Source organism: Caenorhabditis elegans, chromosome V (assembly GCF_000002985.6).
Source record: "Caenorhabditis elegans chromosome V".
Lineage (NCBI taxonomy): Eukaryota > Metazoa > Nematoda > Chromadorea > Rhabditida > Rhabditidae > Caenorhabditis > Caenorhabditis elegans.
The window spans coordinates 8935248-8946658 of NC_003283.11; the positions used below are offsets into that span (position 1 = coordinate 8935248).

An 11411-nucleotide genomic window follows, 5' to 3' on the forward strand; every position below is an offset into this window, starting at 1 on the left:
TTTTCTTCTCCTTTTGTTTCTCTATCTTACAATTTGAAGTTTAACCGACGACTTGACCACACCCTTATATAATTGATTCATCACAGTGTCTTTTGCCGTATAAAATCAATTGACCATCTAGGGTCGACGGTTCTTTGTGGTTAGTCACCCGATAAAAAATACAGCAAAGAAACTCTTTCTGCGTTCAATTTCAATATTAGATTCAGGCATTCTTGCTGATAGTAGAATATTTCAAATTCTTTTTGATATTATCATTCCTTTTGGACCATTGTGTTCGTTGACCATTTCATGGAGATCTTATCCTTCTATCCTGTCTGGGCGTTTCCCCGGAAACACATAGAAACAAACTATGAAGATCTCTTGTGGAGGGATGAAAATTGTGGTTTTGTCTGATTTTTCTGTCTACTGATAAGAGTGACTAATAAATTATGGAAGATGTGATTAGCCTAGTTTTTTATATTCTCTAAATTAAATTTATTACATAAAAATTGTATACCGACCGTTTAGATGTCAAAATTTTGAAATCAAACTTAGGGATATATAACATATCTTTAGGCATATGCGCCTACCCCATTCTTGTCTGCCTAGGTGTCCACCTATTTTCTACATTTCTAACTTTTCGGTTCTGCACATTTCAGATTTTAGATTTCAACAATTCTTATTTCATCGTTAAATTGGCAGTCATTGACAAGAGGAAGATGTAGCTCAAATTTATGCTAGTCATGCAGGCGACGTGGGGTTCTCTAATACTTTAAAAAAATCGGAAAAATATTACGAAAAAATGATCGATATCAAAAAAAAATTTTCACTTTGAAAAGTAGACACAGAAATAAAAGGTGCAGCACAGCTTCGCAGTGAAAAATATATTATAGTTGCCAAAATTTATGTTTTTGGAAAAGCTGAAAAACAACAAAACACCTCGTAAAACAGTGCCTATCATTTTCATCTCTGAATCTTCGCGTTTCACTGATTGTCTAGATTCTCAAACCAATCTCTGCGTCTCGTTTCCATATACACTGTCTCCCATCATATTTCTTCTCGAAGACTCCCGAACTGCGGAGAACTGAATGGGCGTGGCCGGGCGCCCGCCATCAATTGTTTCGTAACTCTCTTTTCTTTGCCTCTTTTTTCCGAGAGAATAGGAGACTCAGACCGTTTGTGTCAAACCGCCACCAGTGACTGACTGTCAAAACTTTTTGTTTCGGTGTCTGTGTCGCTGCTGCTTTTCCCCTGCATTGCTTTCCCACCTCTTTCTCCTCCAGAAAAGGCGAACCGGTCCGAGTGTTCCGCGCATATTGAAAGCAAACGAGACATCGACCTTCTCACATCCCATATTGCCCCTATTTTACCCTACTTGACCTATTGCTAACAATGCCAGTCGTGGTAAGTTTCAATTTTTATCAGCTGCTTCATTCACGTACCAGACATTATTTGCTCTCGTAAATTTTCCTGATTAACACTTTTCTGCAAACAAAAGAACTGGTATATCAAAAGACTCAGACGCTGGTCTAACCTGGAGGTCTACAAAAAACTGGGTTATTGTGTTTCATAATTTTCTGTCTCACGGAGCCTCGGATTCTTCCAGAAAATTGAGTCTCATCTGGCACATTTTCGCAGAAAAATTATTTTATTTTGAGAAAAAAACATTACACTGTGCCACGAGAATTGTGTTGTTATCCTCTGTTCCCTTCAATAAAGCCCTGTCTCTAAAAGAAAGACAGCTGCTTAACGTGCCTGCGTCTAGGATTTTTTACACACTGATAACTCAACTATTACAATGAAAGAGAAAAAGAATATTCTGGACGTTTTTTGATGGGTGCGAAAATGGCCTTGAACATGCAAATCGTTTGCCCGACTTATCTCAACATTTCTATCGCTAATCCATCGAAATTGAAACGTTCCATTCGACCTGTCGATAATAGGACAACAGTTCGGAGGAGAGAAACATTTAGTAGTAGAGATGGAAATTCGAAAAATACAGTTTCGAAATCGATTTTCATTTGCCTCTGCTGAAATATGATTGAAAAACGAGAAAAAAGTGGGAGGAGTCACTCTTATCAAACAGAAACACAAGAGACACTAACCAACTCACTCATTCTTATCTTTTTTGATTCTAACTTTCATTTCTACCATCCTAATATTCAGCATGTTTCAGAACATACCAATCAAAATACTTGGTCAGAATCAATCACATAGTCGAAGTAACTCCTCGTCTTCTGTTGACAACGATCGAAATCAACCACCACAGCAGCCACCTCAACCGCAACCACAACAGCAATCTCAGCAACAATACCAGCAGGCTCCAAACGTGAATACCAATATGCATCATTCCAACGGATTCTCACCTAACTTCCCATCTCGTAGTCCTATTCCGGACTTTCCCAGTTTTTCATCTGGGTTCCCAAACGATTCTGAATGGTCTTCGAATTTCCCGTCGTTTCCAAATTTCCCAAGTGGATTCTCAAATGGAAGTTCTAATTTCCCTGATTTTCCAAGATTCGGAAGAGATGGAGGACTATCGCCAAACCCACCGATGCAAGGATACAGGAGAAGTCCAACACCAACATCAACTCAATCTCCAACTTCTACATTAAGACGCAACTCTCAGCAGAATCAAGCTCCTCCACAATATTCTCAGCAACAACCACAACAAGCTCAACAACGTCAGACAACTCCTCCGTCAACAAAAGCTTCATCTCGACCACCATCTCGTACTCGTGAACCAAAGGAACCTGAGGTACCCGAGAGACCAGCAGTTATTCCATTGCCATATGAGAAGAAGGAGAAACCACTGGAGAAGAAAGGTAGTCGTGATTCTGGAAAGGGTGATGAGAACCTTGAAGAGAACATTGCCAAGATCACGATCGGAAAGAATAATTGCGAGTTATGTCCGGAACAAGAAACGGTGAGTCGAATTGAATTATAATTACACGTTTTGACATTTGTTACTTCAGGACGGCGACCCATCTCCACTAACCTCCCCAATCACCGAAGGAAAGCCAAAGAGAGGAAAGAAACTTCAACGTAATCAAAGTGTTGTTGATTTCAATGCCAAGACAATTGTTACTTTGGATAAAATTGAATTACAAGTTGAGCAGTTGAGGTGAGCATTATATTAAATTTTATTGCTGATAAGGAAATGGTTTAGAAAAGTTTCGCAATATTCTTATCTGATAATCATTCAAATTATGTTTTTTTTTTCAGAAAAAAAGCTGCTGAACTCGAAATGGAAAAAGAGCAAATTCTTCGTTCTCTAGGAGAAATCAGTGTTCATAACTGCATGTTCAAACTGGAAGAATGTGATCGTGAAGAGATTGAAGCAATCACTGACCGATTGACAAAAAGAACAAAGACAGTTCAAGTTGTTGTCGAAACTCCACGAAATGAAGAACAGAAAAAAGCACTGGAAGATGCAACTTTGATGATCGATGAAGTCGGAGAAATGATGCATTCGAATATTGAAAAGGCTAAGCTGGTATGTTTTTTTTTCTTTTGAGGTTTCTTGAACCTGAGAAATTATTTAGACTATTTTAGAAATTGTGGCAAATTACTGAATTTTTTAGTTCAAGTAAATAAAAATCTACAACGAAATCTTGCAATTTTGTCATATGTAACAAAAGTTGAATTCCTGATCTTTTACTTAAAAACAGATAATGAAAACTAGAAAATCATTTCAAATTTTTTGAATTAAACCTCCTACATTTATGCGAATAATTATGCGAGTGAACCAATTTTGAGGAACAAACAATTAATAAACTTTTTTAAATTTCGAATATTCTCAGTCAGCTCAAAGAATTTTTTCCTTTATAAATTGATTATGAACTAATATTTTTCAGTGCCTACAAACCTACATGAACGCCTGTTCGTACGAAGAAACTGCTGGAGCCACCTGCCAAAACTTCTTGAAGATCATAATTCAGTGCGCTGCTGATGATCAGAAACGCATCAAGCGTCGTCTGGAAAATCTGATGTCTCAAATTGAGAATGCTGAGAGAACGAAAGCAGATTTGATGGATGATCAAAGCGAATAGAAATTGTGTAAATTGTGTATAGATACTCATGTTTTTTCTAGTAAGTATTGCCTAATTTTGACATGAATCTCTTTTGTCTCCAGCCCTTTTTTTAGAGTGTCTTTTGTGAATTTCTGTTGAAATCTTTGTAGATTTTTTTGCTGATTGATGTCTATTTAAATGTTTCTGTGATTTTTCATGAGTTTTCAGAGCCATAGAATTTTCATTCATAATTCTTCCATTCTTTTTCACTCGTTTTGTCATTCATTCATTCCTCCTACGGTTGTCCCTTTTCTGGAACTTGTCCCTCTTCGTTTCTCAAATTCAAAGCACAAGTAATTGTTCATTTTTATTTTATCATGTTTTTTTTTCTTCAAAATTTGTTTTACAACAATCTGAATAAATAAATAGTGGATGGCAAAAAAAACTGAGCAGAATCAAAAGAATGAACAGACAAAGAAAGAGTGTTCGCAAACAAATTCGAGTTGCTCGAAAAATGTGAGTTATCCCGTTTTGAGGTCGATCGAAATGCAGTGGAAATGCAGAAGAAGGAAGAAAAAAGTGGGGAATAAAACTATGAGAAGGGAATGAGTTAGGTAGTGAGACTCTGGTGAATTGAATTTTGTAAAATAAAAACTAAAAAATAAATTAGGGGAATTCAATGTGAAAGAGGAGAAGAAATTATTTTCCTGAAGTTTTGAAAAGATATTCAAGTTGTGGAGGAACTGTTGGCAAGAGATCAGGTGGTGGTTGGAAGTTCTTGGCGAATTTTACGAACTGAAACAAAATTGGCTTTTTTTTTTTGATTCATTCAATTCGTTTTTTTTTTTCGAAAATTTAAAGATTTTTTAAAATGTTTGTACCTGATCTTTGAATACATCCATAGCTCCAGCAGTATTAGCCCATCTTTGAAGTCTTTGAAGATTATCTAATCCAATTGTTCTATCAACATGACCCAACAATTTAGCCTGTGAATCTAGTTTTTGAGATCCGAGAGCCACTTCCAAAATATCAATGAAAGCTGCCTCTGGTGGAGTTCCGTTCTCAAAATGATCAATAACTTGGTTGAATCCTGTGTCGGCCTTGCTTAAAACACTCAAAAGAGCCGATGGTTTTACAGTTGTTCCAGTATTTTCAACTTGATCAACTTCTTGTCCACTGTATGGAGACTTCCCTGCTGCGGCACCTCCAAGACCAACAGCTGGAACTGGTGGTGGGGGAGCTCCGCCTGGGAATACTGGGGGTCCGTATCCGTCTCCAGTTGGTCCCTTGGAACGAGAGAGTGCCGATTCTCCAGTGAAAAATTCTTCCTCTGTTGGTCCGGCGGCTGCCGTATCTCCTCCGAAATCTGGATCAGGTCCCGATGGTGGTGATGGTGCAGCTCCTCCAAATGGAGATCCGCTTCCGAAGCCACCACCACCACCTCCGAATCCTCCTCCCCCACCTCCGAATCCACCGCCACCGCCTCCGCCTCCGAAGCCTGGAAACCGAATTTTTCGTTATTTTAAACTTAATTTATCAAGTAAAACTAGTGTTATCTTTGTATACTCATCCTGAAAAATTAATCTACTTTTTTCAAAAATATTTTTAACTTTAAAAAAGCACATACTTCCGAAGCCTCCAGCGCCTGCAAACTCTTTTGGTGGTGAAACTGGACGGAGACCCGAATTTTGAGGAATTACAACTGGCTCATCCTTGTCGATTGCAGCATTTGGTTGTTTTCTAAATCACATCTTTTCATGAATATAAAATTTTAAGATTAATTACCGTTGAACATGTTTTGGTTTCTTTGGAACTGGCTTCATTGTTGTAGTTGCTGGTGTGGTAGTTGTTGGTGCTGCAGTTGTCGTGGTTGTTTCTTTTTTGGGCTCCATTTTGTCAGCTGGCACATTGAAATTAAATCCTTGTGGTCCACCTCCAACTCCGAATCCGATGTTCTGGAACTCTGGTGGCAGCTCAGATGGTCCGAATCCAAATCCTGCTCCTGAATCTCCTGGTGGTCCGAGAACTCCGGAATCTCCATTTCCAACAATTCCAGAGTCACCAGTACCAACAAGGCCAGACTCTCCATTTCCAACAATACCAGAATCTCCAGTATCAATAATTCCTGAGTCTCCTCCAGAAATTCCGAACGAAGCTTCAACAGGAGCTTCTGTGGTAGTGGTTGTAGTTGTTGGACGACGAGAAGCAGTTGTTGGTGGTACGTAGATTGTGGTAGTTTCTGGTGGAAGAGTTGTTGTTCCATATCCAAATTTAGCTCTGGCATTATTCATGAATGGGGTAAGATTTGGATCTTCTGGCATTGGAAGTTCAGCTTTCTCTCCTAAATGATTATATAAGTAAGTAGCAAAGCAACAAACGCATAGAAAATAAATTTTTGGATAGACCCAAAAGCAAATAGAAAATAGAAGCACCAACCAGGACGACGAATCCTCAGACGAGGGCGAACGGACAATTTTTCTTGCACAAATTTGACACCTTTCAGAATAGGTTTTGTACGAGAATGATAATTGCCAGAAATTGGTAGCTCAGCAGGCAGAATTGGTTGCGGTTCGGGTTCGGACGGAACAAATCCTAAAGCACAATTACATTCAAAGCCACCAGAAAGAAACACGAAATATTACCCAAAGCACATAAACATTCAAACAATTCAAAATGGACTAACCTTGGTCTAATGGGTTTACAACATGAAGAATCGGTTGGTCAATTGCTGGACGTTCAACTTCAACCAACTTTTCCACTTTCTTTGGAGCATTCAACTGGCGGATAGTGTAATGATGGCCAGAGTGGGAAGATTCAGATGATTCCTGGAAAAGTTTTTTCAAATAATATGATGCCGTTTGTGAATAAAACACAATTTTTAGATTTTAAAAATTCGATAATTCATTTGATAAACAAATATTTGGAGCGATATTAAAGTATTCTGGTTAAAAAACTATGAACTTAGTTGAGCAACTGGCATAAATTTTGCTGAAGGCAAATCCAAGACTTGTTAAAAATATAATCACATCTGGACCCTTTTTCCTAAAATTTACAGTTGTTTATAAACTTTTTTGAATCTTTTACTCAAGTTTTGTCAGCTTTTCAGCCAAGTTTTTGAAGATTTTGGCAGGAAATTGACTCAAAATGCCACGTAATTTTTTTCGTCTACTAAAAAGTTCAAATAAATCTTACAGTGTTGAGAAGTGGATGATTGATTGTCTTAAAATTGATACCCAATCTCTTCCATCTTGCTTCAATTCTCTTTCTTCTAGCTTCATCCAAACTCTTTCCATACTTGGTCAGAGTCTGAACAACATATGTTGTTGGCACAGTTTCTGCGGAAGATTCAGCTGACTCGGTTGTGGATGACGTCACAATTGGACGTGATGCTCTTGGTGGTGCAACAGCGCGTGGTACAAACACCTGATCCTGTAAATGGAATGTGGTTTTCAACATGATCTGACGCAGACTTTCGATTGAAACAAAAAGCTGGAGATAAGCGAGGTCATCGCCGCGGGAGAGCTTAGTTTCGTTTTCGGGTGGAAGCGAGAGTGAGAGAATCTCGATTGTCTCTCTTCTTCTAATTCACTCGCTTCCCTTTTGCGTGACCGAGACAGAGGGCATGCAGGCTTGCAAACCAGATTTTGCGGTTTCGATTTCGAGATTCGCAAGTGAGAAAGAACTTGTGTGGATGAATGTGCGACAACGTAGGGGGCCCCCATTCCGAAACTCTGGATGACATGCCACATATTGTCCCTTTTGAATGTGTGTATGTTGGGTGGTGGACAACAAATATGCATGCAGAAATGTAGTTTTTTCTAGCATCCATCGTTCTTTTTCAACAAATCGGTTGGTATCGGATGGCAAATCTTTTTGATGATTTGTTCCTTCTTTTCACCGTCCTTACGATTACGTCAGAGAGTAGTAAGGCAAAAAATGAGTCAGATGGGACAAGGATGGATATGGATAGAACACGTTTTTGCCCTTGTGAAAGGTTTTTTTTCGATGCCAGTGTAGACCTTTGACGCCTAACTGACCTGTTCGGAATCTTCAGTTGAGACACGGGAAGGTTGACGACGACGATCAGAAAACTCGTGTGTTGGTGAATGTTCTACTATTTGGGGAATCGGCCGAAGCATCTGGAGTTTAAAAAAAAATGATTAGAATCATCAAATGACGGTTGATATAACTAACCCTTAACCTTCTGATTCCATATAGTCGTCTGTGAGAATGTGGAGCATCTCCGAAAGAAGCATCGTTTATTTGCTGAATTAATTAAATTTCAATTTCAAATACTGCAAAAAATCTTTCATGAAATATATTTACCTTTAGCAAAATTATTTTTATCGAATAAAAAATTTTTTTTTCCAAAACTACAAGACGTATAATGACGAAAGCTTCCAAACTCGGTAGCTTATAATTTTTTCGCTGCCAAATCAGATTTTGAAATTTTGTCAGAAGATCCCATTATGTATACAGTTTAAGCTAAGTTTTACGCGAATCGTCATCTGTTTTTTTTCTGTACGGTTCGGTTGTTCGTCATCAATCTCATGCAACGATCTATCGACGAACGACGTTCGCTCTTTTTTCTTGTTGTTGTTTTTCCGATTAGGTAATAAATAAACATAATTTGCCGTGGATGGTGAGACGAATGAATGAGAATATAATTAGAGGAAAAGATGATGAGAGAGTAAGACTCTTGATGAGTCTGAGTGGGAGAACTTACCGCGTATGTAGACACTGCTTGAATGACCAATACGAGAGACAGTAACCGAATGGGCATCGTGTCTCGGGACGGGACACGGCAGCCGTCTTTGGTGACTTCTGGAATTGGCAGATTCAGAGAGATGACGTGGCAGAAAGAAGAGAGAAAGAGAAGTAATTAAAAAAGCATACAATAAACTGCGAAAGCTTCAAGCTGTGACCTAGATCGTGTACGCTCTAGAGTTTATTGGTGTAGCCTGTGTGTGTGGTAAAAGTTTCTATTGGTTTTTTTAGACAGTGGGAGTAAAGAAATGTGAATCCAAGGCGAAATAAACAGTAGCTGGAGGACATAACACAGAGGGGGCAAGGGGGAGGGAGAAGCTGAAGGAAGAAGATGAAGGTGGCCGTAGAATGAAGCGTCGCGACTATCTAAGAGAGAATAAGACGGTGTAGAAGAAGAAGAAGCCTGTCGGAAGAAGTTAAGGACTCTGAGACGCAGACGGTCTGAACATTCAAAGACAGGATTACGGTGAGAAGGCGATACATGACTAGAGGGGACCCGATGAAGATGAACATTTCCGAGGGGGTGGCAATGCAGAGGAATGAATAAGAAAAAAAAAAGACGATGATGAAGAGCTCTGTTCTAACGAACTGTTGAAAAGTGCTTTCGAAATGGATTTCTTGTTGTTTGTAGAAATAATGTTTAATTGTGGAAGACTATCTATTTGGAGGTTACGATTTCCAACTGAACTACAATTAAAGTTTGATTGAAGCTTCTTGAAAATATTAGTTTTATTGCTAATTTTCAATTCCAGCTCATCTGAAAATTCAAGAAAAAATCTAAATTTAAAGATCTTAATAATTTTTGTAAATAATAGCTGATAGTGAGATGTAATCAATTAAAATTGAGCAACGGTGTTGCAAAACTAGTAGTGAAAAAAAGTAAAATACTGTTCATTTTGACATAACTGGCAATGCGCCAAACCTACCAAAAAAACGGGTTACTAGACGATAACAGATAACAAAGCTTCTGATAAAATGATTGGAAAATAAATTGAATTGAAATTAAGAAGTGGAAAGTGCGAAAATGGAAAAAGAGAGAAGTTGAAAATGTGTATTATCTCGTGAAACGGATCAATTATAACACGGAGAGACACCAACAGAATTCAATCGAGAAACGATCCGAGGTATGAAGCGGTTGAAACGGGCGGGAATGACAGTCAACGGACGTGCGTGCTTTTCCTTCTCTCCACAAAACCAAATCAGCTTCTTCTTCTCGCCGGACAGCCGAAGTAGCGACCGCCTGATAGATGATGACACCGAATTAGCTTCTTTGGATTTCGGAAAACGGATTGATGAAGAACGGCGTGATTTACGAGCCAATTTCGACTAATAAATCGACTCTGGCCAATTTTGGACCACTAATTGCCAATCTGCTGATTCAATGATTTAAAGTCTGCCGGAGGAACAAACGACTTTAGTTAATTTAAGATACGCGAATAAAATAGTGTTCCAGCTATTGAGATGAAGTATACATTTCCTTTAATAAAAAGGAACACTGAAAATATACTTTTTTAAAAGTTATAGTAAAACTAACCGTAAAACTAACGAATCAGTATCAAAGTGATTAATCAGCATGTCTTGGAACAGTGATCAGATATAAACTAGAACTTTTTATAATATATTTTTATACATACAGTAGACTTTATAAAACCAAAACGAAAATTGATTATTAGGGAAACTTTCTCCTAATTATTAAAAGGAGAAAGAATGGTTTCCAAAAAAGGTAACCAAATGCGAGAAATATTCTAAATACAGTTTTGCGCATATCAGGAAGTGTGCATTGTGGCAGATTTCGAGGGTGTGCACCATGTGTGTCAATGTGGCAATGGACCTGATGGGCAAATCGATATCATACTGCTAACACTGTTTGGAACATTAACTTTTATTGTCACAAATAGAAAACACGGAGAAAAGTTTTCTACATTGGAAGTTGTTGAATCTATCATATTAAGAAGACTACGGTAAAAGGTGCGACCGATAAATTTGAGTGAAAAATCCAGAATGGCATGCAAATCTTGCCATGCACCTTCATATATCCATATCGGCAAATTCAATCGCTTTTACTTTTTGAAATATGTCCGAGGGCATACTTTCACACAATCTCTCTCTCGCTAGTTTTTAATGCAAATTGTAGAAAACGACATGGAAGAGAGAGTGGATAAAGAAGAAGAAGTTGAGATATTCCGGCAAAAAAAGAAACACTGAAAGTGAATTGTCTAAAAAGGGCGAAGAAAGGGGAGGATATGAAGATGAAAACGAGTTAATAGTCTTCCGATGGCCATGTTTAGTCGTTCGAATGGCAGGAAGTCAATCTAGACATCGTGCCAATTAAGGAGAGCTTCATTGGAATGGCAAAAGTGTACACTACTGTTGTTGCGTAACAGGCGGGGAGAAAAAGGCTAAGGGACTAAGATATCAAGGTTTATCACTGAGGACAAGCGGGTTTTTTAGCCTGTTGATTATGGGCGAGGTCGACTGGATAAAGATATGATAAAAAGATCTGAATAGAGGTGATGACAGATTGAGAAAGAGAGAAAAGGCTTCAAAATGAATTGAAAGATATACAGAATTAAAAAAAATCAGGGTGATGATTTAATGTTTCTCTGTTCTTTTTCATCAGAGGAAAGAAAACTGAAAAAAAACTGTGGAAAC

At 38.2% G+C, this 11411-nt stretch overlaps 2 protein-coding genes and 3 non-coding genes across 8 annotated transcripts; 4 read left to right on the plus strand and 1 right to left on the minus strand.

The window, feature by feature from the left end:
• Positions 1-1111: 1111 nt before the first annotated feature.
• On the plus strand, positions 1112-4437 carry unc-23 (BAG domain-containing protein; the record flags this gene model as incomplete). 3 transcript variants are annotated; one of them, NM_072906.7, is made up of 5 exons in its annotated part: positions 1112-1383; positions 2156-2905; positions 2955-3103; positions 3205-3475; positions 3837-4437. In NM_072906.7, 5 exons carry the CDS (start codon positions 1372-1374, stop codon positions 4029-4031), a joined length of 1377 nt encoding a protein of 458 aa, NP_505307.1. The 3 variants fall into 3 exon arrangements, with proteins under 3 accessions (NP_505307.1, NP_001380002.1, NP_872142.1); NM_001392570.1 differs by lacking the exon at positions 1112-1383 and having other exon boundaries at positions 1968-2905; positions 3837-4432; NM_182342.6 differs by lacking the exon at positions 1112-1383 and having other exon boundaries at positions 2321-2905; positions 3837-4031.
• Positions 4345-8816, minus strand: T19A5.3 (the record flags this gene model as incomplete). 2 transcript variants are annotated; one of them, NM_001028971.5, is made up of 10 exons in its annotated part: positions 8719-8816; positions 8187-8258; positions 8030-8131; positions 7185-7421; positions 6676-6817; positions 6429-6584; positions 5778-6333; positions 5620-5732; positions 4874-5490; positions 4345-4787 (listed from the first exon to the last, which is right to left on the minus strand). In NM_001028971.5, the coding sequence occupies exons 1-10, from the start codon at positions 8773-8775 to the stop codon at positions 4692-4694; spliced, it is 2148 nt and encodes a 715-aa protein (NP_001024142.1). In that variant the 5' UTR covers positions 8776-8816. The 2 variants fall into 2 exon arrangements, with proteins under 2 accessions (NP_001024142.1, NP_001024143.1); NM_001028972.5 differs by lacking the exons at positions 4874-5490; positions 8030-8131; positions 8187-8258; positions 8719-8816 and having other exon boundaries at positions 4750-4787; positions 7185-7695.
• On the plus strand, positions 7609-7752 carry T19A5.10. The gene has a single exon (NR_069134.1). It is a non-coding gene; the product is annotated as an Unclassified non-coding RNA T19A5.10 (non-coding RNA).
• A 134-nt stretch (positions 8817-8950) lies between the features above and the next one.
• On the plus strand, positions 8951-9151 carry T19A5.9. Its single transcript, NR_069135.1, has one exon. It is a non-coding gene; the product is annotated as an Unclassified non-coding RNA T19A5.9 (non-coding RNA).
• Positions 9152-11128: 1977 nt separating this feature from the next.
• T19A5.7 lies at positions 11129-11251 on the plus strand. Its single transcript, NR_069136.1, has one exon. It is a non-coding gene; the product is annotated as an Unclassified non-coding RNA T19A5.7 (non-coding RNA).
• Positions 11252-11411: the final 160 nt, after the last annotated feature.